This window comes from Macaca fascicularis, chromosome 18 (assembly GCF_037993035.2).
Source record: "Macaca fascicularis isolate 582-1 chromosome 18, T2T-MFA8v1.1".
In the NCBI taxonomy this organism is placed as follows: Eukaryota; Metazoa; Chordata; class Mammalia; order Primates; family Cercopithecidae; genus Macaca; species Macaca fascicularis.
The window spans coordinates 77,178,855-77,206,320 of record NC_088392.1 but is presented as its reverse complement, the minus strand read 5'-3'; the positions used below and the strand labels follow the sequence as shown (position 1 = coordinate 77,206,320).

Below are 27,466 nucleotides of genomic sequence, written 5' to 3'. Positions count from 1 at the left end.
CAGCGGCGGCAGGGCGGCACGAGCCAGCAGCGCTTTTCCACCAAAACCATCATCCTTCTCAGCACCGCGCTCCTCGCCCGCTTTGGCTGATCCTCCAGCGGGAATGGGGGCCTGGGCTGCCTAGGGCCTTGGACTGCACTGTGTCCCTTGAAACACACCCAGGAAGGGACGTGCTTGGTAGCGAGTCTGCTAATTATCCTGACTGTGACATGCGTTTGTCTTAGCCTCCTCACGGCTTCTTCAGCGTGTGGCTGGTTGGTTGAGATACCAAGAGAGGAGCAAGGCCGGCCTGCGTCGAGCCCTATCGCTTCCACTGGGCTTAGCCTCGTGTCTGGGAGGGCCTCTAAACCATGAGCCGTGGCGCAGTTAAAAATAAGACAGGAAAAAGGAAAAAGAAACAAGGCAATACAAGAAAACTTAAAAAAAAAAAACAAAAAACAAAAAAAACGGAGCCCAACCAAGAGAGAGGATCCGGTTGCCCCGGAGGCTTTAGTACAATGCAGGTTTGAAATCATAACCAAGCAGCCGTGAGCAGCGTGAGCCCGAGTGCAGCAATGCCAGCGAGAAGGAGGAAGAGCAAGGCGGAGCAGGGAGGCGAAGCCACGAGCCCCCTTACCTGCAAGTCTGGGCCCAGCTCCTTCCCCAGGTTCCCGATGGGGGAGTCCCGGGACACGGAAGTCACAGTGGAGAGGAAGCTAGAGGACTCTGTGAGGTGGGGCAAGGGGGATAGGCCATCCCCAATGCGGTTCACCTGCTCCAGGAAGGCCTGAAGCTCTTTCTTGAAAGACTTCATCTTGGCGTTGATGGTCCCCAGCAGGTGAGGCTCCTGCCGGTCCCCCTCGCCCCGCTCCTCTTCACCCTGGAGGCCAGGCCCCGGCGAGGGTGCACCCCCCTGCAGCCCCGCGTCACGGAGGAAGCTGTCGGTGTCCGCGATGAGGTGCTCCACCGTCCGCTCTAGCCGCTGGGCCTCGTGTTTTAGGGTCACTAGGCACTCGGAGTCCTCCCGGGCCTTCAGGAGCTCCGTGGCGCACGGCTCGCTGGCCTCCGATGGCTTCCCGCTCCCGAAGCCCGACGTCTTCTCGAACATCTCCTCCGAGTCACTCTCCCCGCCAACAGGGCCTTCCCGCTTGGGCTGGGGCAGGCGGCTCTCCTCCCCTTCACTCTCCTTCTTGCCTGCATCGCTCTCGGCATCGCTGTCCCGGGGACTGGGGGCACGCAGCCCCAGGTGCGCTGCCAGGTCGCAGCGCTGGATGTTGGACAGCAGCGCATGGTTCTCGTGCTGCAGTTTGAGCACCTTGCCGCTGAGCTCGCTGATCTGCAGCCTGGCTGACTTCAGCTCCTCCTGCAGGGGTGCCCCTCCCCCGGCACCAGGACTCGCACCCTCCCCGAGCCAGCCCGGCTCCCGGGGAGGCTCAAACTTAAACTTGCTGAGCTCATGGGTCAGCTGCCGGTTGTGGTCTTCGATCTCGGAGATGGACCTCCGGAGCAGCTCCGCTTCCTCTTCCACGAACTGCAGGTGGCGGCGGAGCTCAGTGGAGGACTCCAGGGAGTCGCCGAAGGGTGAGGTAGGAATGCTGGGTGCGTGGTCCCGGCCCAGGCCCTCCCGCTCCTGCTGGCCCCGCATGTCCTCCATCTCTGCCTTGAGGCCACGGTTCTCCACCTCCAGCTCCACGATCTTCCGGCCCAAGATGTTGGCTTCCTCCTCCACCAGCTTCAGCCGCAGCTTCAGCTCGGCCTCCCGGGTGCTGGGGGGCCCGCCTGCTTCCCCCGTGGGCAGGGGGCTGTCCACATCTCCATAGAGGGACTTGTACTTCTGGAGCTCCTGCTCCAGCTCGTCCTTCTCCCGTCCTAGCTTGGCCATCTTTTTGCGCATCAGGAAGGCTTCCTCTTTGGCAAACTGGAGCTGGCACCTCAAATCGGCACTGTCATCCTGCCAGGAAAGAACAGCCCGGGAGAAGGGTTATTTGAAAATACCAAATGTTCGTGTTTTTCATGATTCCCCTCACACCTCGCCCCCAATGCACACAAACATCAAACACCGATCTTCCCGTCGGTGCCGTTGAGTTACACAGAGAAAGACCCAAGACAAAGCAGGGGTGGGCCTGGGGCCTGTGAAAGGCCTACAGTTTGTTGCTTTGCCACAGAAACAAAAGAAACAAAAAAAATTAGTTTGGAAAAAAAAATGCACGTGGAAATCATCATACAAGTTATGAGCGAAGTAGGCAAAACGAAATGAGGCGCAAAACCCAGCGGGAATGCGCAACACCTCATTGCTCTGTGGATCCCACCTGGTTCCTCACCGGCACCAGTGAGAGCCAGCAGGACCCCTCACCAAGGCCTGGTGCAGGCAAACAGGGTTCAGAGCATCTTCCACCCTGCTGCACTCACCACCTCCAACGTGTGGACCTCCTTCTTTCAAAGTGCCCGGCAATCCATGAGGTCTGACCAGGATGGGGAAGTCAGGCCACCCCAAATAAGAGCTCAGCTTTCCCCTGGTTTCCTAAGGTACCTGAGACAGGGCAATTCGCTTCTCCCCATCCCGGTCTCCCCAGCCCTAAGGCCCCACAAGAATGATATGACAAAAAAAATGAGGCATGAGCATGAGGGTGCTTGGAAGTCTAGGCGTGTACTGAGTCAGTACCGAGCTCTGGGTACACACTGGGTACTGCACACCCAGCCACCTGGGCTCCTTGCAGCCTCTCGCCATGCAAGTGCAGCTGCAGAACCTTTGCTTATGTTCCTTTCCCTTTAGTTGCTATGACACAGCAGGAAATTAAACTCGGAGACCCAAGGCAAGGAGTTAAATGTTGGATAGTCAAGTGTATCAAAACCTGAGAAGTGTCCTCATAGGCCTTCCAGAGGGTTCTGGAGGATCCTCAAAGCTGACTCTGCTGTTCACAGCCTGCAATGCTTGGCTGAGGTCAGAACGGCACTTTTTGGATCCACTGGAAAGTCAACTCTGCTTTGCAGGGCTGGTCTCCTTGTTTTGAAGCCAGATAACTCCCCATTTTGGTTTTGCAAAAACATTTTACTGTTCACATCCAGCAGATGGGAAAAATAACCGATTTCACAAATCACTCCTCTTTGATCGGCCATCAAAAGTTCCAAAAGGCTTCAGCAAAGGTTTCCCCCATCACACAGAGAAACTGACAACAACAGCTCTACAGGAGTCAAATCCCACAGCCCTCGTAGAGGAAAAGGCATCAAACTGCTCTCCAGGCCTGTCGCCCTTCTCTGGAACAAGTCAGCCCCCGGGGGAGAATTAACCCCTTCAGATCGTCACGTGTGCTCACAATGCAGCTTCTACACTCAGAGAGCATGGCTCGTTCTCTGCCGCAGTCTGGTCGCACACTCACAATTTGATAGAAAGAGAAAGCCTCCCTCGGCACCTCCCAACTTTCCTCCTTCCACTCTGCCTGGTCCCTCCTTGCTCACCACAAACCCCATGGAAAGGGAAAAAACGATATGACCAGGAAGGCTCAGGTCCACACCTACGATAAAGTGTGCAGCCACTGCCACAGGGAAAGCTTGCCCTGGCGCTATCTGTGCGTCCTCGGGAGGATGACATGCCCATTGTCATCTCTTAGCTGAGGACAAAACCAGGCCTGCTGGACTTGGGGTCAAACACGCTGCCCGGAGTCCTAGCTTTGCCCCTCCTACTGTCCAAGGGGCCTGGGCTAATCACAGACCCGCAAGGTTGTGATGAGGGTCAAATGAAATAATGGTCTGTATATGATAAATCATAAACCTAAAAAGTGTATTTTTTATATATAAACTGGTTTGTATATGATAAATCACCATGCTCTAGCTCCCTGAAATTATCTTATTTGTCTGAAACACAGTTAGTATTGGGTAAAGGAGCCAGTAAAGAGTTTTTTCCTTCTTTGCACATTAGGAGAATAACATATAAATGTCACATGGTCTTTGAGTCCTGAGAACTTATCACATGAAGGATTTGGTTGGGTTTGGGTTAGGCAGACATAAAAATCAATCCTGTGACTAACCTGAAGTAAGGCTGTGTGCCCTACTCACAACTACTGAGGCGAATGGGCTATCATCGCCACTGGGGTAATGACATATTTTTTGAAAGAACCTACACAGAATACATGGACTGTAAAAGACATACATTGTTATTTAATACTAATACTAGAGGAAAAGCATACTTGTTTATCTGTTCATTCATTCTTTTTTATTATTATTATTTTATTTTGAGATGGAGTCTTGCTCTGGTCACCCAGTCTGGAGTGCAATGGCACAATCCTGGCTCACTGTAACTGCTGCCTCCCAGGTTCAAGCAATTCTCCTGCCCCCTGCCTCTGCTCCCGAGTAGCTGGGACTACAGGAGCATGCCACCGCGCCCAGCTAATTTTTGTATTTTTACTAGAGATGAGGTTTCGCTATGTTGGCCAGGCTGGTCTCGAACTCCTGACCTCAGGTGATCCAGCACCTCAGCCTCCCAAAGTGTGGGATTACAGGTGTGAGCCACCGAGCCTGGCCTTGTTCATTCATTCTTTCAAGACATATTTATTAAGTACCTACTATGTACGAGAAGTTGGCAAGTTACTTTTAAACAACCCCAGCTTCTTAGAACTTTCGAAAGTAGAGCAAACAAAAAAGCACCTTTTCAATTTTTGTTAAACACAGATTTGTAAGAAATTCAAATACACAGACAGGTCTTTGTTGTTCCCATGAAGGAACGCAGTTTAAGCTAAAATACTTGTCAACAGAGATGGATTGTAAATACTTAAAAGCTTGGGACCAGAAAACAGGGGAGTGCCCTCAGCCCCATTGTTAATTTGAGAGCCAGTGTCCGTCCATTGTCAAAAATCATCTAAATGATCCCATCTCCACCTCTGAAGCACAGAAATCCACAGCAGCAGAGATCACAGAGGGCAGCGTCGTCCAGCTACGGGGAAACTCGGCCCACTCTCCACCCTTCTGGAGCCTGGGACGCGAGACTGGGCAGGACAAGGTGGGGGCAGGGCCGCCTGCTGTGACCAGCGTCCACAGAAACTTGCAGCTGGCGAGGCCTTGATGTGGTGGAGCCAGGCCAGGAGGGGCAGGCAAGGGGCACTGTTGCCTGCATGGTACGGGAAGCTTTTGGCTCAAACAAGCGCGTGGACCAGGGACTAAGGCAATCCCACTCTGCCTGGTCCCTCCTTGCTCACCACAAACCCCGTGTAAGGGGAAAAATGATATGACAAGAAAGGCTCAGGGAAATAGCTACGACCAGCTCCTTGGGGTCTTCCCCAACAAGTTGAACTGAAACATTGGGGGAAGAGGATCATCTCTGAGAAGGGTCCTGAAACACGCCGGAGGTTATACATGCTTATCTGCACCCCTCATGCAGGCAGAATGTCCCCATAGAGCCCTCAAATCACCTCGATTTCCGGAAACCTTCAACCTCACACCATTCCCCTCTGTCCACCATCCACTACAAATCTATCATAGAACAATTCTCTTCCGTCTCCTTGAACCTAAACCCAGGTCAGTTAAAGCAGCAAGATCCTATGACATACTCTAACGAGTGTCAATGTGTAGATTACCTGAGGATTGATAAAATGTCCAAAACGTCTTCTCGTTCCTTAAAGAAAAAAGCTGTCAGTATGACAGCATGCTGTCATTTCGACTTGACAACCATGCATGCACTATGAGGCCTGCCACCAAGACTAAAGCAGCGTTGAAAGACTGTCCTGGAAGCCATGGGAGAGTGTGTATTAAATGAAGTCACACGTCCTCGGTGAGGTCGAGGCAGCTAGGGCAGGGCCCGCTGCACCTGCGGGGTGTTGTGTGCAGGAGAGGGGCGGCCTGAGGGAAGCTGAGCTCGGCCTGTTCTGAGTAGGCGAAGCCACTCCTCATAAGATGGGGAATCACAGCTTCAGCTCAGGCAGTGGGAGGCTGGATGCCCATCTTATGTGTAACCATAGACTTCTTAAAACTCTGCCAAGACTCTCGTGGGGCGGTGGGGGCGGGGAGCAAGGCCGAGTCTAAACTGAAGGATATCATTTCTGGTTTCAAGAGATCATTGGATAACCCCAGGAATGTGGTATGAAAGCAGGTCAAGTCCAACTTTCCATTTGACACACGATTCCTGTTGCAGGCAGAGGGCAGGCTTGGCCAGGAGGGGAGACACCCAGGGGCCCACCACCATCACCACCAGCGGGAAAGGCCTTGTCAAGCCACAGAAATATATCGCTCCCTGTATATATTCTTTGGCTTGCAAGTCAGCCGTCCAGCCAGCACCCCGAGCGGGTGACTGCCCGCGTGCCTACCTTGCGCCGGGGCGCCAGCTTCCTTTGGGTTTTGGTTGCGGGCCTGCAGTTCCCAGCGCGCTCCATTCCACCATTCTGCTGAACAGAAACTCCTTCCTCAATCATCCCGCCGGCTGGGCGGGCGTTCAACGCATCCCAGGTACCAGGGTTTCGGACACGCGCCCGAGGAGCGGCAGCTCCTGTTCTTGGCCCGTTTTACCCACGGGGCGAATGCTGTTCATTTCACAATGGGGCAGAATTTCCCCTTTTAAGGAAAAGATCTTCCCTGGGCAAGAGCCAGTCGACTGAAAACACTCTCAGTCCAGGAGAGTGTAAGTACCCAGCAGTGGGTGGCAGACTTTAATTTCCCTATTATTAATGGATTCCAAAGTGAGGCTGGGAGGCTGGGGAGGGTGGAAGCAAACAGTTGAGCTTCCGCGTTCTGCTGCTGCAGGGGCCTGCCCCTCCTTGAATGATGCCCTGGGGATTAGTGAGTTTGGAGAATGGAGAAACCCAGGGGATCCTTAAGAGGGGAGTTCACAGGGACAGGGCCGCAGGAGGTCGGTGGAGGTTGCTGAGCTCTTAGTTACCCCGACTCATTGTGTCTCTCTAATTACCACTTGCTCTCAGACTGCAGTGAGCTGATATCCCAATAACACCTTTGTTCTCTCCACCACCTAATGCTAGCAGCAATTTAAAAACAGAATCCAGTAAAACAGATTTACAGAAAAGCTAAGAAAGTTTTGAAGAATGCATACTGTGCATCTAGAAAGGGCTGAGAATAGTTTACCTTCAATGAGGACCATTTAAGATATTGTTCAGCTTGCACATTAAAAAACAACAACAACATTCAAAACAGTGTCATATGAATGACTCGACTCCATAGTGGCTGTTTTATTTCACTGTGTGGATGACTTTGAAGGTCAAAACACTTTTTACCATTTATAAGTACCTCAGGCCCCCAAACTACACTTAATTCTGTTTCACACAAAGCCAGTTCTTTTTCCTGAAGAAATCACCAGCTTGTCAGCGTCGGGGAGAAACAAGAGGGAGGATCTGTGGGATTGCAAAGAAAATGTTCACACTGTGGAGGTTAGGAATGAGTCCACGTGTTTGGACAGGTAATGTTTCTTTGAATGTATTAAAGGCAAAACTAACACTGAAAAAAATTCAAAATGAAGTGACTTCACTTACAGGAGATGTAACATTAGAATGAAAACGTCTGCTTACCTGGTTAAAGGTTTTCTTCTCCTTGTACATTTCCCGAGTGCTTCTTCTTTTTAGGGAACTCTGAAATAGATCCAAGTGACATTCTGTGACCAAGGGCTCACATATGACAGCCAGCATTAGCAAACATCATCCCCACAGGTGGGGACACACACACTGGACGGAGGCTGTTTCCCACCAAAATCAAGAAACAACTTAGAGTCGATGTGTAAATGCAGTCGGAGAAGTTGGAGGAGGTCTTTGAATCTTAAGATTCTTGAAATCCTAATTATTGTATTTGGGGTATTCCTTAAGTATTCAGTTAATGAAAAAGGAGAGTGGCTGGGATAATTTTAACAGTGTAGAGAAGGCAAGAAGAGGAGGAGAAAGGCAGGAAGTTTGGGAACAGATAACTCATATTTCTGGAGCTGGTTCACTTTCCAAATCATGTTTTGTTTGGGCTAATATGAGAATTAATTGGTGTTTCCTGGCCAGGTGCAGTGGCTCATGCCTATAATCCCAATGCTTTGGGATGCCAAGGTGGGAGGATCATTTGGGGCCAGGAGTTTGACACCAGCCTGAACAACATAGTAATAAGACCTTGTCGCCACAAAAAAGATTTTTTATTTTATTTTCAGATGGAGTCGCTCTGTCTCCCAGGCTAGAGTGCAGCGGCGTGATCTCAGCTCATTGCAAGCTCCGCCTCCCGGGTTCACGCCATTCTCCTGCCTCAGCCTCCCAAGTAGCTGGGACTACCAGTGCCCACCACCACGTCCAGCTAATTTTTTGTATTTTTAGTAGAGACAGGGTTTCACTGTGTTAGCCAGGATGGTCTTGATCTCCGGACCTCGTGATCTGCCCACCTTGGCCTCCCAAAGTGCTAGGATCACAGGCATGAGCCACCGCGCCTGGCCACACAAAAAATAATTTTTAAAAACTTAGCTGGGTGTGGAGTCGTGTGCCTGTAGTCTCAGCTACTAGGGCGACTGAGGCGGGAAGACTGTTTGAGTTCACGAGTTCGAGGCTGCAATGAGCTATGATCAGGCCTATATACCCCTGTACTTTAGCCTGGGCAACAGAGCAAGACCTTGCCTCAAAAACAAACAAACAAATAACTGGTGTTTCCTGAGTGGCCAGATAAAAAGTGCTGTGAAGGAAGAAGGGCGGCCCTTGTTTACAGACAAAACCTAACTAGGTTGTGAAATTCTCAGAAAACCCACTCTAATTCATGGCTAAACCTCCATCTTAAAGATCTTACAAAGCTCATAACTTATTCCTATGTGAAATGAAGGCCTTGGCTATGTCCTTCAGTGCCTGGGAGCCCTGCCTAGTTTTACATTATAGACTCCAGGCAAGAAATTGCAAATACATCTGAAAATACAAACAGAAGTATGAGTAAAGGGGCCTAGGGGTGTCTGCAACACACTAACTGGGAGATACACCAGCTCCTGCAAAGGGAAAGTGTGAAGGCAGAAAGAAATGAGGAGTGAGAAGCCGCCTAGAGGAATATGAACGGATTTGTAGCCTCTTAATCTGCAAAGATTAAGTTAATCCTGAGGAAAGCTGGGAGGAAGCAGGTGGGAAGCAGAGCTCTGCTGGCCCTAGACCTATAAGGCAAGTCTGCAAAAGGAAAGAGATTGTCCCCAACACCCACCTCCCTCCCCTCTGCACCTCCACCTCGGGGTCCAGGACCTCATCTGAGATCTGCTCAGAGCCCGGACTCTCTCGGCTTTACTCCTGGGTGCCCACCCTGTATCAGAAGAGTTTGCAAAGGAGGCTATATGCAAGTCACTTACATCGCAGTTAGAACTTAAGTTCATTAACTCAGTACTGTTCACATTTTAAGTGTCTCACTCTCAGAATGCCAGCCCTTGCCATTTATTGGAAGAATCCTAGGTTAAGAAACAGTTAAAATTCTAGCTGCCCCTTGGCCTCTAGGAGGCTGGAGACCCGGAAAATATAAAATAGATAATTGAGAGAAGGCCCTCAGGGCAGAGGGCTGAAGAGGGCCACGGAATCACCGTGGAGCAGGGGCGGCAGGCTCCCTGACTAACAAAGGTGGAGGGAAGCCCAGCTGCAGAAGGCTTTATTTCCTTTAGCCTTTTTGGTAAAGCAGGTCACACTACAAAGAGAACCAGTCTCCACCAACAGGTAAAGGTAAGCCTGTCTTAAGGACAGCTTGAATTTCTCCACTCTTAATAAGAAAGTTCGCCAAGATGTTCACCTTCATGCTTCAGTTAAGAGGTTTCTTTTGTTTGTTTTGCTTTGAGACAGAATCTTACTCTGTTGCCCAGGCTGGGGTGCAGTGGTACGATCTCGGCTCACTGCAACCTCTACCTCCCTGGTTCAAGCGATTCTCCTGCCTCAGCCTCCCAAGTAGCTAGGATTACAGGTGCACACCACTATGCCCAGCTAATTTTTTTTTTTTTTTTTTAGTAGAGATGAGGTTTCACCATGTTGGCCAGGCTGGTCTCGAACTCCTGATCTCAGGTGATCCACCTGCCTTGGCCTCCCAAAGTGCTGAGATTACAGGCGTGAGCCACTGTCCGCGGCCAGAGGTTTCTTTTATTTGAATGAGCTGAGTGAGATAAATCCTGATGATTCAGCAGGCTCTCTCCCAAGCTTTAACCTAAGGGACTCAATTCCAGAGCTGTAATAGCGATCAGGGCCCGCAGTGAGTGCAGAGCCTGCTGTCCCTGGCTTTCATCACATTCTCCCAATGTACACCCTGAAAGAAAACTAAATAGAAGTAAAACGAAAGCTAGAACTGGAGACAAAATCTATGCAGAATCATGGGCTGCTGCGTTTCAGGCTGGAGGCTGGAGCACATTCTGGGTGGGAGCCCTTGGATGGACTCTTCTAGCCACCCCTACCCACCCCATGTCTCCCCTTCCCTTGCTGATGGGCTGTCAACTGTAGCCCTGAGTCCTGCCATCCTTCTAGCAATTCACAGAACAGGCAGGGAGTCATGGGACGCTCCTCCTCCACTCACAGTGGCAACTAGAATGAAAAACACTGCAAGGGTTAAAGTTTTAAAGTTAACCAGAGGCCAGGGGCGATGGCTCATGCCTGCAATCCCAGCACTTTGGGAGGCCGAAGTGGGCAGATTACTTGAGGTCAGGAGTTTGAGATCGGCCTGGCCAACATGGTGAAACCCTGTCTCTACTAAAAATACAAAAATTAGCTGGGCGTCGTGGCTTACACCTGTAATCCCAGCTATTCGGGAGACAAAGGCAGGAGAATCGCTTGAGCCCAGGAGGTGGAGGTTGCAGTGGGACAAGATTGTGCCACTGCACTCCAACCTGGGCAACAGAATGAGACTCCCTCAAGAAAGAGAGAAAGAAAGAGAAAGACAGACAGACGGAGAGAGAGAGAGAGAGAAGAAAGAGAAGACAGAAAAGAAAGAAAGAAAGAAAGAAAAAGAAAGAAAGAAAGAAAGAAAGAAAGAAAGAAAGAAAGAAAGAAAGAAAGAAAGAAAGAAAGAAAGAAAGAAAGAAAGTTTAGTTAACCAGAAAGGAAACCATAGAACACTGAAGATCAACATAAAATAATGCTTAATGCTGCCTAATGGGAAGACCTTGTTATAAAGAGACCATGTTTCTTCCGAACCATTTTGTAAGTATGTCATTTTAACCAAATTCCTTAAAATACACACACACACACACACACACACACACACATATTCGAAAACTGTGTGTGTGTATGCGTATTTATACGTACTTTTTATGTGTTTGTGAGGGTGGTAAGAATGGACAAAATAATTCAAAAACTCATCAAGAACAGAAGTTGGCAAACCATAGCCCTCAGGACAAATCAACCCACAGCCTGTTTTGTAAACAAAGTTTAATTAGAATACAGCCTCATTTCTCACTGTCTATGGCTGCTCTGCACTGCAAGGGCAGAGGAGAGCACTAATGACAAACTGTTAGGGCCTGCAAAGCCTCAAACTACTTTACTGATCCCGATTTAGAAAAATAAATTGGTGAAAATTGCCAAGAACACTTTGAAAAGGAAAAATAATGACAGTATTTGTGCTATTAGATATAAAAATACAATGGTTCGGTGCTGGTACAAGAACAGACAGATTAATGAAACTAAACAAAAGGCTCACAAATAGATTAAAGAATATATGAGATTTTAACAATTGATACAGGTCATATTTTGAACTAGTGAGGAAAGGATGAACTATTTGGTATGTGTTGGTGAAATAACTATACACACTGTGAGATCAAAAAAGATGAGACACATACTATATCAAGATAAATCTTAGACAAATTAACATTTTAGATGCAAAAAAAATCATAAAGGCATGAGAAAAAAAAGATGAACTGATGTTTGTTCTTGGAGTATGGCTTTTATAAACACAGAAACAAAAGCAGAAACAGCAAGAGAAAAGATTGATAGATTGGCAAGATTTTTAACTTAAAAAAAAAAATACATCAAAAGAAACCACTTACAGTATTAAAAGGCAAATGACAAACCGGAAAAAAGATGTTTCTAACACATGACAGACAAAAGAGTAGTATCTTGCAAGCAACACAAAACACGTCTTAATAAAATAAACAGACGGCCAATAAACACAATTACTGACAATTAAAATAAGTTTTTTTTTCACTTAGAGATTTATAGATTCAAAAAAGTAGGGCACTCAGTGTTAGCACGAACCCAGGAAGACGGGCACTTCTGTGCAGAGGAAGGGGCGGGAGAAACCCACAGCATCTGGGGTGGGGGATGGTGGTGCAGCTCGGCCTTACAAAGGCATAGGTTGAGAGGCGTAATTCCACCTCTGGGAACATACCCTAAGGACAAGAGACACGCACCAAGATTTATGAATGAGAATGCTCTTCACAGCACCTTTTATCATCGTGAGTACTATGGAGGTATTACAATTTTTTCCTTTTTTTTACTGTATATATTTAAGATACACAACATGATGTTTTGATATGCTCATCTCAGAATACACAGAGTGAAATGATAGCTACAGTTAGGCAAATCAACATAACCATTATCTCATACAGTTACTTTCTTTCTTTCTTCTTATTTTTTGTGGTTAGCATCCCTAAAAGCTATGCTCTTGACAAATCACTAGTACATCATACAATAGGACTCATTATAGTCCTCATGTTGTATACTAGATTTCTAGATACAGTCATGCTTTTGAAGACTATTTAAGGATACGGGAAATGCTTACAACACACTATAAAGAAAATACAGGTTACAGACAGCATATATTTAGTGATCTCAAAATGCTTAAAATATATTTATATTTAATATATAACATGTATTAAATATATACCATATATTAAATAATATTAATATATAACATATATATATGTTAGGAAAGTGGCCTGGAGCAGGATACCCCCAAATGTTAATGGTCATCATGTTCAGATGACAGAATTACTAGTGATTTTCACTTTCTTTTTTTGTGGCTTTTCATAAATGATCTACAGTAAGTATTATTTCCTTTAAAATGGAAAAAAAAAAAAAGGTCAGGAAAATAAAACTTGTATTTTAAAGACGTCAGAGAAAAGAGACTATCACAGATCTCCTATGTGGGATTGCAATAACGATTCAATGGAAGTTATTCACCAGTTTCTTGGGTCTCTTCCCATAGGCTGATACTGTTTTCATCAGCTTGGTCCTTCGAGTATAGCCTATGCATATTTGGTTGGTTAAAAAGACCAGGAAGCCCCCTGGGGGTTGGGGAAACTGGCCAGGTACCCCACTGCATTACACATCTCCAGGCATATGGTCCCCTTGGCCAAGTGCCAAGCAGTCATGAGGAACAAGCACTGTGCCTCCAGCATGGAGCCGTGCAGGCTCCTTAATGGCCACCTGCCAGGGTCTTGTCCCGTGTCGAGTGCTAGATGCCTCCGGACCCTGGGTGAAGTAACCGCGGGTGTAGGACAATTTGTGTGCACATCAGTCATGCCCAGTTTATTCCTCTGGATGCCTCAGAGATCCAATGGAGAGTCTCTTCCAAGGAACAATGAAGGGAAGAGGTAAATGCAGACTATTAAATAACATGAATCCCCCAGTGGGGGCTTTGCCTGGTGACTAATTCTACTCCCTCCTTTTAGCCTGATCAACTGCCAGCAAATCAACTGCATATTCCTACTGAAAACAAAAAAAAATTAAGTTTGTGAATCCAAACTGAATCCATCTAAGGCTGATACTTTGCTGAGTACTGAAAATGATTAAATAAAATACAAAGTTAGGCAATTATTTGGACTTTCATGTCAATTCTTAATGCTTCCTATTTTAAGTTGGCCAATTTCTTCCAATTTCAGAAAAATTAATAAGCTCTCAATTGCTAAAATATGTCAGAGACAGACTTTGAAAGTCTAAATTTTTTTTAAAATTTAGATTGGTAATAAAAGGAGACAAATAAAAATTAAGATGCTGTAAATTATAAGTCAGTATGGGAACGAGGATGTAGACGCAGACTGATAATTTTCAGAATTCTTACAGATTCTTGTTATTTAGAAAGTTTGTAGGTTTTTTGGGGGGAGTTTATAGCACACACAGGTATAAAATCAGATTAACGAAATGAAGGTACAGAGGTCTTTTTCTCCCTTTTAGAAGGAAGTTATTAAGATTCCTTTACTCATATTAAATTGGTCATGGGAGCTCACACCTGTAATCCCAGCACTTTGGGAGGCTGAGGTAGGGGGATCATTTGAGGCCAGGAGTTTGATGTTGCCTGAGCCACATTGCAAGGCCCCATCTCTATCATATAAAAAAGATTATTTTACCCATATTAAAGTTGTCATGTAAGTGCTAGAAGATGGATGTGAAGGATGTGAATTAATCAGCCTCGCGTTCAGCCAGAAACACTACATCCTAGCAGGAAGATGCCCCCTCCCCCTTCCTCCTCTTCACTCATCCCTTTATTTGTTTCTATTCTAAATATTATGCCGTAAGAGGTATTATCTATTTATGTTTTCACCTATCCCTTTAACAGTTCCGGGGAACCTGCTTCCTTTCACACCATGGGGCTGCTCGCTTCACCTCGCACTGGAATTTCACAGCAGGACCCAATAAACACAAATCCCCTTCTCGGACCCAGCGGAAACCCTCCTTAGCCATAATGCAAAGGAAACCCTTTCTCCTTGGCCCCGTTAAGAGCACCGTAATGATAATGATATTAACAACTACCATATGTGCTGGGCACTCACTCATGGCAGGCACAATGCTAAACTCTCTTTACACATCTGTTATGGACTAAATGTTTGTGTCTCCCCAAATTCATATGTGGATGCCCTAATTCTCAATGTGCTGGTACTAGGAAGTGAGGCCTTCGGGAGATAACCAGGTTCCAAGGAGGTGGTGAAGGTGGAACCCCCACAGTGGGATGAGCGTCCTTATAAGACGAGGAAGAGGCACCAGAGCTTCCTCTCTCTGCCACGGGAGGATTCATCGAGAAGGCAGCTTTCTGCAAGCCAGAAAGAAGGTCCTCACCAGAACCCAACCCGACCTTGGACTCTGCGGCCTCCAGAACTGTGAGCAACAAATGTGTTCTTTAAGCCCCCAGCCTGTGATATTTTGTTACAGCAGCCCAAGCTGACTAAGACAATATCTAATCTAATTCAATACTGACGAGAGCCTGGGGACACATTATGTTATTACCACTGAGTAACAGACGAGAAAACTAAAACACAGTCAAAAGTGGGGTAATGTTTCAAGATCCCCTAAACTTGGAGATGGGCTACCAACCTGGGCCCAACCCTAAGCCTACATTCAAGGTCACAGCCCTCAGACCCTCAGAGCCACCTTCCAGGGCTCTCATAGCCCGATCGCCCATATTTGGGCTGTTTTCTGGTTTCTTAGCCCCAAATTGCCAATTTTTCTCATCCAAAAAATCTTTGTCTTTCTTTAGCGAAAGAGCACAAAGGACTATTCTAGGAATGGTTACAAGTTGCTACATTCGCAGGTGCCTGATGGCTATGAAATAATATTTGTTGGCACTGATGACTTCTCAAAGGATCTGAGACTGCAGACAGCAGAATTCCTTATTTGGAAAAGTAAGACACAAAACTATTATTAGAGGACAAACGTTGTAAGTAAATGAGAGAAAGAAGAGGAAAATTACATTGAGACACTTTGGCTAAAGAAGAGTGGAGCCATGAGCCACAGCATGGTTCAGGATTCCCAGCAGCCAAGTCAACGAGTTTGGGAAGGTCCCAAAGGCAACAGCCTGTCCAGCAAGTGGAAGGTCAGGGTCACCAGGCCACCTGGGATGGACACAGGTGCCCAGCACACCCCCCAGCAAATGCCACTTTCTCCTGGAGGAAGAACGCTGCACATGCAAACTCGGGAACATGACATACATTTGCTTTGCAGTATGAGTTGGTTGGCTCATTTTAACCTTTGTGATATGTACCTTGAAGCCTAGTTTTTGGAAAAAGCTAGGTATGTTTTGCCTAAAACATACTATCATATAGTACTCTGAACCAACATTGCAAAATAAACTAAACCAAAGGTAATGAAGTAAAACTGTAAATTACAATTACGGTGCAAAGTAAAATTGAAACTGATGACCATGACAAAACTATAATGATGACTACACCCAAAACACAAGGATCCTTCCCCCAGAATCCAAACTCTGTGCACATCCCTGCAGGCACTCAGCAATACCATGGAGCATGGTAGGAAACACGGAATCAGAATCGTACATTTGAGAAAACCCTACAGATGAGCCCTTGGGCATTTACAAAAGTTGAAAGTCTGTAGAAACACATGACATTTGCCTGTCAGACTGAATATAAGGCTGTGTCTTTTAGAAAATAATTTGTTCCTGGCCTGGCGTACTGGCTTATTCCCCGCACTTTGGGAGAGTGTACTGGCTTATTGGCGTACTGGCTTATTTGGCGTACTGGCTTACTCCCCGCACTTTGCCTGTATTCCCCGCACTTTGGGAGGCCAAGACGGGTGGATCACCTGAGGTCAGGAGCTCAAGACCAACCAGGCCAACATGGTGAAACCCTACCTCTACTAAAATATAAAAATTAGCCGGGCCCATGTGCTAATGCACACCTGTGATCCCAGCTACTCGGAAGGCAGAAGCAGGAGAATTGCTTGAACCTGGGATGTGGAGGTTGCAGTGAGCCAAGATCGTGCCACTGCACTCCAGCCTGGGTGACAGAGCGAGACTCCATCTCAAAAAAAAGAAAATAATCTGTTCCCACCTCTGCCATTGGTCTAGTGGAAGGAAATCTACCAGTCCATCAAGAGAGGCAAATTATTTCCTAGTTTGATGAAATAATGCAAGAGAGTTAGAACTACTTTGACAACAAAACAAAGCTGAAAAATCATACAAGTAAATGATATATTAAAATGTTGCCCTCTTTTCAGAGAAAACCCATCATCAGTTTTTCAGATGCATGTAATGTGAAAAAATATTTAACTGTCAAAGAGCACATAAGAAAGTTCTGAGTTACTCCTGATACTATTTTATACTAATCTGCCAGTGTCCCTACAGACCCTCTGATTTGACTTTAAGTATCATTCTAATTATAGAGTACACCATTACAGTAGTAAAACTTTGTATATACAGGTGTCAAAACTCAGTAAATGTGAACTAAGATCTGTGCATTTCTGTCCACGTGAGTTTACTCAAAACCTATATAAACAAAAATTTAGCTCTAGGTAACAACGTGTATTTTGGAGAAAGCGAATAGGCATCTACAATTTATTTTCAAATGCACCAAAAAATAAGATGGGTGAATGAATAAAAAGATGTGTAGACAGACATGTGATAAACCGAGTATAGTACAATGTTAACACACAGTGTGAATGGTGGGGATAACAGGTGTGTTCACTACAAAATTATTTTTGCTATCTGTTTGAAAATTTTCACAACAAAATATTGGGAAAAACAAAATCAGGCACATAAATTTTCATTTGCATTAAAAACAGTTAATATTGTGTAGCCATTAAAAATTGTGATTACTAAAAAATTTTAATGACAAAATTTTTTATAAAAGATTCACCTTTTAAACACAGGATTAAAAATATATACTTAATATAATCTCAACAAGATTAAATATTTTTGTCTTGGAAATGTTTGGAAGCAAATACACTAAAATGCTAACAGGTCTTATCAATGGGGAACAGAATTATGGATGACTTTATGTTTTTGTTTATAGATTTTTTTCCATTCCTCCAAATAATCAAGATTAATATTATTTTTTTTTTTCAAATCAGAAAGGTTCTTATTTTTTAAGGACAACGGAATTGACCTAGTGTAATGCAAACATCCCACACCTTCATTAAACCTCTGCTCCGTCTCACCTGGAAATGATGGACAAGAGTGATGGGCCCTGGGTACTCAAGCCAGACAGAAATGAACAGGAGATTAAACTGCAGGATTAACCCCCAGGCAGGATTAGCTCTGTGCCACTGTGGATCATCAAATACCTCTTTGCACAGAGGACAAAGGGCTTAATGTATATCTGAGGACAGCAAATAAAACTCTGAAACCCTAATTGCCTTCCCAGGCTGAAGGCTTCGTATCCAAGAGACTCTCCCACTAGGCGAGGCCTAATAACACCCTGTCCGACTTACTGACCCACATCTGCCTGGGATTCTTGTTATCTGGAGCCACTGCTTGGTTCCATAAATCATCTACTAAACTGTACTGAAATATCAAAAGCATCACTGGCTAGCATTACTGCACAAAAGCTATTGATGCCCCTTGGGCAAATCCTCAGCAATTCTCATCTCCAAGCACCGGCAGCTTGGATCCCTAGCTCTAAGCCCCAGGGCACGATACTTTAAGTGATTTAAGAGGAGGGGGTAACTTTCTGCTCCATGATTTCATGATTCTTAAGGAGCAAAAACCCTCCCTCCTCCATCAGCCTCTGCCACTGTCCTGGGAACTACGGACGATTTAATTAGGCAAGAGCAGTAACAGCTGCAGGGAGAGGTACAGGATGCAACCTGCTCCTACAACAGGACAAACCCCTGGAGGCTAGAGAGCTGCTCTGACGCTGCGGAAGGGGCTGGCCAGCCCTGGTCTTCGAGGTGGGTCAGCCAGTGAGGGCTGGGAATGAACACGCTTCTCCTAAAAGGCAACCTGGAAACAGAAAAAAAATCATCAAAGAACAATACCCAGCCCTGGGACTCAGGACGGGCACAGAGCAGAACAGAGGGAAGGATGTCCCAGCTGCACCTGCCCACCCTCAGCTCTGTCCTGCCGAGCCCTCTCCGAAGAAGGCGGCTGGGCCAGGGCTACAGCTGGAAGCAGGCATTCGGCAGAAAAATAAACAGCTATGCTTTCATGTGATGAAAACCAAAGCAGCCAGTTTGATTATCTCTGGTGCTGTCTGGAATGAACACACAGGCTAAGAAGGTTAACACCCCCAACTGTGAATATCTCTGCTAGTATATTATATTTATGAGACAGAACATTGCAGACAGTGTTGAAAAGCAGGATCAGTTGCCAGAGCTGGTGTTTTCACTGCAGCCTTTCAACAGCTAAAGCCATGGTCTGCAAGTCCCCACTGGGACCCTCCGGGCCCCAGCCTCTGATGCAGACCAGGACACAGAGCCTACAGAGTGTCTCTGCAGCAGCCACCGGAGAGGCAGCTGCTCCTTTCTCCCAGAGCTCGGACAACTCATGCTTCATCTAGGTGGGAGCTCGGTGGATCAGCTCACAGAACAGACGCTCCATGGAGGATGAGGGAGGAGGCCTCGTGAGGCATCATTCTTTGGCACACCCCTGCTGAAATGCAGGCCTGGAGTGCTCATTACCCACGCCTTTCTTGTGTGCAGCATCTGCTGCATGCTTTTAAAAACACATCCATCTCATGCTTTGTCTTCTAAATGACACCGATCTATGACCAGCTTCTCACATCTGAGAAAATCCAGATGTTGCTGGATCTTTATTTGCAAGCTATAAAAATCCGGAAGGCCTCCTGTGGGTACATGAGGGTGAGTGTGTGCATTATTCAGACTTGTGGCAGCATTGTGTCGGGATGGCTCCTCCTGGGGCTGTCTAGATCCATTTGTGCAATCAGGCTGGTTTCCGAGTGGACAGAAAGAAAGAGGCCCAGTCAGGGAGCTCTGTTTGCTGGAAGCTCTGCCTGCTTCCTTCTCTGATGTGGCTGCTCCCTGCTGGGACAGACCTCACATCTCCCAGGAGCCCGCATGACTACTTCTCTTCTATCACTGTTCCCAGGATGAAAGTACATGTCCTGGGTCCTTCTAATGCTTAGGTTCTCTGATTTTATTATTCAACAGAATCACTCCCACCCAAAAGAGAAGAGAGAAGCTTCCTTGAGGAAGCATGGGAGGAGTGGCTTGCCCGAGTAGCTACAGCACCCTCCTGTTGGCACTTCCATCCCTCGTGTGGTTGGGTCCACTTCTTCCTGAGGACGGGCAGTGTGAGTCACTACCCCAGAAGAAAATGGAGGCGTGCGAAGGTTAAGTGACTTGCCCAAGGACTTGCTGGGGGAAGGAGGCTCTCGTTCGAGGGTGCTCTGCTTGACCACATCACAGCTGCCTCTGACGCGCACACAAGCAGGCCACCAACAGTGCAGAGACTTGGTGTGCAGGTACTTTTGCTCTTTCAATCAGTCGTCTGTTCAGCCAGTCATTTCTTGCCCCTTGGGTTCACTGGGGAAGAGCGTGGGTGTGTCTCTGGCATAGTTGCCCCAACTTTCCATCCTCCTTCTACCTCCGCCCCGCTCACCGGCTGCATCAGGCTTCCTAGGGCACACAGGCCTGCCACCATGACATCTATCCTGAGGTGCAAACGTGCTTCAAAAAACTAACCGGTGTTCAGAGAAGGAGCCTCTTGGAGATCAAGCAGCAAATGGCCTGCAGGTAGGTGAAGGCCAAGGGGAGAACCTTCCTTCATCCCACCGGGTATCAACTCCCTTGTTCTTCTTGCCACAAGTTCAAGCTTTGAGGCAGCCCCACGGTGCCCTAGTCACATAGCCACATAGGCCACTATTTTGTTTTGACTCTTCTGGGCATTTTATTTCTCTCTTTTGATCATTGGGAGTAATTGCACCTGTCAGTGCCTCTCAGTGCTGACTGTGTAATTTTAACTGCTTTTTAAAAGCCTCCATGATAATGCCTTTAGAAAAACTTTGAAAATTCAAAGTATAGTTTGTTTTGCATTGGATAATGAACTTTATTCCAACATCCTTACAAAGTCTCAATTGTCCAGCAACCATGTGAAAGTGCCCAGGCTATGCGGGTAAAATGGAAAGATGAATTAAGGACATGGACGCTCACGTCCAAATTCAGACACATCGAGCCAGCCTGTGGTCTCAATTTCCTTACTTAGAAGTGCAGGGTTGGGGACCAGGCCTGGTAATCCCAGCAGGGATTACATGCCTGTAATCCCAGCACTTTGAGAGGCCGAGGCAGGCAGGTCACCTGAGGTTAAGAGTTCGAGACCAGCCTGGCCAACACAGTGAAACCCTGTCTCTACTAAAAATACAAAAAATTATCTGGGCATGGTGGCAGGCACCTGTAATCCCAGCTACTTGGGAGGCTGAGGCAGGAGAATCACTTGAACCTGGAGGCAGAGGTTGCAGTGAGCTGAAATCGCACCACTGCACTTCAGCCTGGGCAACAAGAACGCAACCCCGTCTCAAAAAAAAAAAAAAGTGAGACTAATACCTTCCTTATATAAAGCATTCTTTTAAGGATCAAATGAAGTAATATGCTTAACAAGTGATAACCATAAAAAGCAATAGTACCCTGCCAATTATGATTCTTTTCTTGCTTAATATTTTTCAAGTGCTAATCACCCCCTCCTTTTTTTCAAAGTAGAGAAAAAGACCCACTATTAATCACTTTGGCTTTCTTCTCTCTCTAGGAGAAAAATCAATGTTTAGAAAACAGGCTTTTTCACTCTGCGTGGAAAATGTGTGTTTGAAGTATGAACTTTTTTAACTGTGTGATTTCTATCTATTCTACATATAGAACAGAATTAATTTAGAACCCTAACTTCACATTACGAGTATATAAAGTCTGAAATAAAAATCCCAATCTGTTAATTCCTAGGAAAAATTTTCACAACAAAATTCTCTCCCACAGTAAGAGGACATTATTTCTATCATTTCAGGGAGATAAGTGGGTCAGATTTTCCACAATGCAATTAAGTATGCCAAGAGCCAATGGCAGAAGTGATTTCACACACAATTTACAGGATGAGTCAAACCACCAGGAGAAAACCGATGATGTGTGCTCTCTCCCCTGCTATTAGGGCCTCATTATCAAAGGACAGACACTCCTCTTCGGAACTGACAAGACTTTTTGTCAACATATTAAAATCAAATGAGCAATAAGGCTGAGAGAGACCTGCTGAACCAAAGGATATATAGAAGCGTGAAGCAAAGGAAAGGGAAATAAAAGGAAAAGAAGTTAGGAAAGTGTGAAGCAAAGGAAAGGAAAATAAAAGGAAAAGAAGTTAGGAAACCTCTTCTATACAAGAGTTTTGGGTTTGGATGGAAAGTGAGACGCTTATAGAGTGTGGCACGAGCTGGGCTGGAGACTCTCTGCTTCGGTGGTGGTGTGAGCCAGATGTGCAGGCACGTGACATCTCATTTGAAAGTGAACTGGCATCCAATTGGAAAAAATGAGGACAGACTTAGATTATGTTCCATGGGGACTTTACAGCAGGTTGGACCCTGGAGTCTGGGCGGGCCCGTCAGGGAAGCCCCAGTCAGCCGGCGTCATTCCTACCCCAGGATGGCCACTTCACAGCTGTCCCTTTCTTGGACATCGCTTTCCTCCTCCTTGATTTCTAACCCCCTGGTAACTCCTGGTTTCAGTTTTGTTTTCTTGCACATAACTGAAGCCAGACAGAACAACTCGGCACATCTTGTCACAGGCCCCCTTCCTCCAGACAGACACGGGACATGTTATCAATGAGGACGTATTGAGCGGGCTTGGTTGTGAACTACCATTCCAGGGGGAGAAGAATTTCTTCGTGCAGCTAGCAGGTCATTTCAGCCTGTAGACTATATAGAAGACTTTATAGAAGCTACCAAACAATAATTAAGAATGAAATTAACAAAGAGGAGACAGAGTACACGGAAACGGAATCGTAACTCAGCCCAGAAACAGCCACTGTGACAACAGATGGGTGCAGACGCTGCTTCCCAAGCCTGAGCGGGCACCACACTAGCCCCCTTCTCCCTGTGCTCTCACGCTCATCTCCTCCTTCCCGCCTATCCCACAGAGCCTCAGACCTCCTGCTTTTCCTGCCCCTCACCGAGAGGGGCTCCCCGCTTGCTTCCTTCCTGCACACCCCGTGCTGCGCATGCTGACGTCTTCTCGTACCTCCCTTTCAGCTGCCAGCATGATCGCTCCTGTTGTCATCCCTGTGGGGGTTCTGGCAGCGGCTCTGTCCTCAAGGGTGGAAGCCAGGAAGTCATCATCGACTTCCGTCCTTCCTCACTCCACGTAGGAAACTGCCTCCTGTGGGACAGCACCTTTTCTCTATGTTCTTCTGTTCTCCATGGCCAAGGAAGACTCCGTCATCCCGACTGTTCATTCGAGAGCCTCCTTAGTGGGGGCGTCCCCCCAGGGTTGCTCTCCTTAATCAATCCTGAACATTGAATAATGTTGGGCTGGGAGCAGTGGTGGCAGCTACCCTAGTTGAAATGTCCCAGCGCACGCCGCGTGGCTGCTTCTCGGCTGATGCATGGGTTCTGTACTGTGCATTCACAGGCAGGGGTGCAGCTTTACCATGGAGACCGCACAGCAACATGCCAGGTACCTGCCCTCATGACAGCAAGAGGATGCCGTTCAGCGAGGTGTCCTCGAACCTTCTCTTGGAAAATCTAAACTTACAAAAAGACGTATTTTAAGGCACTAATTATCAGGGATTCAAACCTATACCAATACTCATAGCAGCACGATTCACAATCACCAAAAGGTGGAAATTACCCACGTGTTCATCAACACATGGAAGGATGAACAAAACCTAATCAGTATGTCCCATGGAATTCTATTCAGACATAGAAAGGAATGAAATTCTGATACATGAATACACCTTGAAAATGTTATGCTAAGTGAAATAAGCCAGACAAAATATGAACGAATACTGTACGGCTCCACTTACATGAAAATACGGTTAGGCTGTGTCCCCACCCAAATCTCATCTTGAATTCCCACATGTTGTGGGAGGAACCTGGAGGGGGGTAATTGAATCATGGGGGCAGGTCTTTCCTGTGCTGTTCTCGTGATAATAGTAAGTCTCACGAGATGTGATGGTTTTATAAAGGGGAGTTTCCCTGCACAAGCTCTATTCTGTTGTCTGACGCCACAGAAGATGTGCCTTTCACCTTCCACCATGACTGTAAGGTCTCCCCGGCCATGTGGAACTGTAGGTCCATTAGAGCTGTTTCTTTTGTAAATTGTCCAGTCTTGTGTATGTCTTTATCAGCAGCACGAAAATACACTAATACGTATGAGATACCCAGAATAGACACATTCATAGAGAGAGAAAGAACAGAGGTTACCAGGATGACGGGCAGGGAGGGGAGTGAGGGATTATTGTTTAATAGGTACAAGCTTCTGTCTGAGATGAGGAAGAAGTTCTTGAAATAGATAATGGTGATGGTTGTCCAACACTGTGAATGTACTTAATGCCACCAAATTGGTGCTTAAAAAAGGTTAAAATGGTAACTTTTATGTTATGTATATTTATCACAATAAAAAATACTAATTACACCAAAAATTATCTATTTTCAGTCAGAAGCACCCCAAACAAAGCTCTACATGTGACTCAACCTGGCTTACATTTTGGGCATCACTGTGCAATCTGTGATTTATTGCACCTTCCATGTGAACAGCCCTATACGTTCGCTTTTCTCTCCTTTTATGGCCAAGAAGCTAAGACAGGCGAGTACTGCCTTTAATCTGTAAAATACACATCCAGATAGACCCAGACTGTTTATAAATTTTGTGAGGGCAGCCTTTAAACAGCGACCAAAGCTTTAGCAAGTTTTTTCTCCAAAGACCTTACTTTTTAAAAAAATGATGACACACATTTAAAATTTTTATATTATTACATCTCTAAAGGCAGTTTCTTCTCTCTGGACATTTCAAGGCAATATATTTTAATCAACCATTACACGCATCGTTTCTTCATAAGAAGTCACCATTTCTCAATCCTTATTTGTGGAAAAATATTTCTAAAATTTACCAGAAAATACTAGAGGAAGAAATTTTAATTTTCTAATAGAGTTGTAAAATCTTAAAATTGGTCAGAAATAATGGAAGAATGCCTTCTACAAAAGCCCATATTTGCTTTATGTAAATGCACATATACATACACGCAGAAACACACACACACACGGTTTCTTATGGAAACATGGGAAGAAAAAAGAATGAAAGGAGTAAAGAAAGTTGGAAATAATGGAGGTAAGGAAAAAAGGAATGAAAAAAGGAAAACATTGCAAGCATTACTTTCTATTCCTGATATAGCTCTAGTTGACCCTCTGTATTGACTGAGAAGTCAAAATCCTAACATTTGCTTCCTAGCAGGTCAGTGGGACCACCTGCTGAGATGACAACACATCCCCCAAAGTGCTGTCCTAGAGAACGCCAGGGGAGTTAGCAAACATGGAGCTTGCATCTGCGTCTAACTTTAGATGGCCAACACTTTGTATTCGAGATCCCCAATCCTAATACCACCAGTATGAGGTGGGGACTCTTGTTCTCATTTTCTGTATGAGAAAACAGGCTCAGAGGAAGTAACTTGCCCACCACATGGCCAGGATTTGAACCCGTTCTCCTTCCCCACAGCCTGCGACCCTCCACAGCCCGGCACTGCCTCTCGGAGAAGGGACTTACAAGGAGGCAGGTTGGAATCACTGAAGGACCGTCCACCTCCTGCTGACCGCTCTCGCGTTCCAGATGGACACGAGGTGAGCCCATGTTTCAGAAGAAGATATGACAAGTAATGTGCTGTGGCTTTGGGATTTTGGTGACTCCCAAAGGGGGCAAATAGAGGTCCAAGCGCTTCTCATACAGCTGGAGTCGCTTCTGACCTACTTTACAGCACAGCCCGATGTGCCATGGTGGAGCAGACCCACCCTCAGGACACCAAGGCCCCATGAGCATGAGCCCCCGGGGCCCCTTGGAGAAACCTGGAATCGCAAACCACGCCACCCTCCCTCGGCCAGGACGTGCACCTCTCCCTGTCGGGTGCCACCTCTATCCCTCCTCAAGCTCTGGGACCCCCCGCAGACCCAGACCTGGCATTTTCTAGATTACTGGCAGAAACAGAAAATCGATTATAATAACAGGTTGACATTTGCGGCCATCACACTTTTTTTCTGGAAATTTATGCCAATTATGTGCTTCTCTAAAAATCCTGGGCTTGGAAGGGCAACTCCCTTGTAATAACAGCCTCATCGTGGCCTCCTGCTCTTTGAAAAGGTTTCTTCCCACGAGATTGTTTTTGGGTTGTGACAAATGAGAACCTCTCCGACTCTGCTGCCAGAAGGGTCTCGGAGTGCCCTTGGGAAAAAGCAGCCTCAGAATGAACTAAGCACACAGGGAAAGGATTCAGGTTGCATATTCCTAGCTGTACGGAAGAAAACATAGTCAACTCTTCACCCTCAAGCAGTTAATGTTCCAGCAGTCTTTGAAATCAACAGGATTCTTTCCAAATTCCTCCTGAACTCAGCTCAGATACCAGCTAATGACCAAGAATGAACAAAGTACTGAGCCCCAGGAAAGATGCTGAAAATACTTCACAATGTTTTTCTGCTTTGAGAGGAACCAGCATTTACTTTCAGACCGAAGTCATACAGATGATCTCTGCAGAGGACATGCTCGGTGGCCTGTTAAGACATCAGTAAGTGTGGAAGCATTCAGCATCATCGTGCATGTGATCTGCTACTTAAGTCTTTCCACACGAAGACTTTGCTCCCAGGCAATTTTCTTCACAGTGTGATCACAAATGCAGAATTACAAACAGTAACAACACCCCCGTTTTCCTCCAGGATGCTCTCCACACCCCCTGCTGTCCTCTTGTCCTTCTGTCCCTCTGCTGTCACTAGCTTGGACTGAAACTTCGGAGGAGGTGTTTCAACTGGATTTCACTAGCTCCAATAAGTGGAGGGGGAAAGGGAGGAATTTTTTAGAGAAATCTGCAAGATAGATGTATTTGGTCCTCTCATCTCTATTTGGACTCTTGTCATCTGGTTTCCCTGGTTATCAGCAGAATTTGCAACAATAGTTTTGTTTCCTTGTGCCACCCATTACTGTGTGATCACAAACTCATGATAATCCCCGGGCCCTTGGGAGATGAGAGAGCGCCTGAATATGGGATAAACACAAACTTTTCTCAGGAAAACTTCAGCACAAAGGAATGCAGTCATATAGCTTATGCAAGACCAGGCTGTGTTAGATTTATCAAGTCCTAGAGCCTACCTAGAATCCTAAAGCAGAAGCACGACACTAATCACAGGTGAGATTAATCAGCCTGAAAAAATGTATCCCTTGCCTTCAATTACCCCAAATCCTATGGATGAAGGAAACCCCAGGTGAAGGACACTGCTGAAATCCATAGAAGAAAATGTGTGAAATTATTTCCACCTAGGAAACAAGGAGTGAGCCATGACTAGATGAGTGGAAAGATCTCCTGGTGGTATATCTGGCATAACTCCGGTGGGATTAGAAGAGTGGGTGCAGCTGGGCACGGTGGCGCACACTTGTAATCCCAGCACTTTGGGAGGCTGAGGCAGGCAGATCACCTAAGGTCAGGAGTTCGAGACCAGCCTGACCAACAGGGAGAAACACTGTCTCTGCTAAAAACACAAAATTAGCCAGGTGTGGTGGTGCATGCCTGTAATCCCAGCTACTCAGAGGCTGAGGCAGAAGAATCGCTTGAACCCGGGAGGCGGAAGTTGCGGTGAGCCGAGATCGCGCCACTGCACTCTCCAGCCTGGGCAACAAGAGTGAAACTCTGTCTCAAAAAAAAAAAAAGAGTGGGTGCTACCCATCGACTTTGAGTCACTAATGAAAAC

At 46.3% G+C, this 27,466-nt stretch overlaps 1 protein-coding gene across 40 annotated transcripts in view; it reads right to left on the bottom strand.

Moving 5' to 3' along the window:
- MTCL1 (microtubule crosslinking factor 1) overlaps positions 1-27,466 on the bottom strand; it is a 125,542-nt gene that overhangs the window by 47,053 nt on the left and 51,023 nt on the right. For 30 of the 40 annotated variants that reach the window (XR_012427324.1, XR_012427325.1, XR_012427327.1 and 27 more), the window contains 3 exons: positions 7,482-7,541; positions 6,273-6,350; positions 617-1,930 (listed from right to left, as the gene is read on the bottom strand). Coding sequence is in view for 32 of the 40 variants with exons in the window: in XM_015439859.4 (XP_015295345.3) it covers positions 617-1,930; positions 6,273-6,350; positions 7,482-7,541 (1,452 nt within the window). In the remaining 8 variants the exon portion in view is untranslated. The remainder of the gene's footprint in view (positions 1-616; positions 1,931-6,272; positions 6,351-7,481; positions 7,542-27,466) is intronic. The other 10 variants (XM_005587169.5, XM_015439856.4, XM_074022867.1 and 7 more) reach the window with 2 other exon arrangements.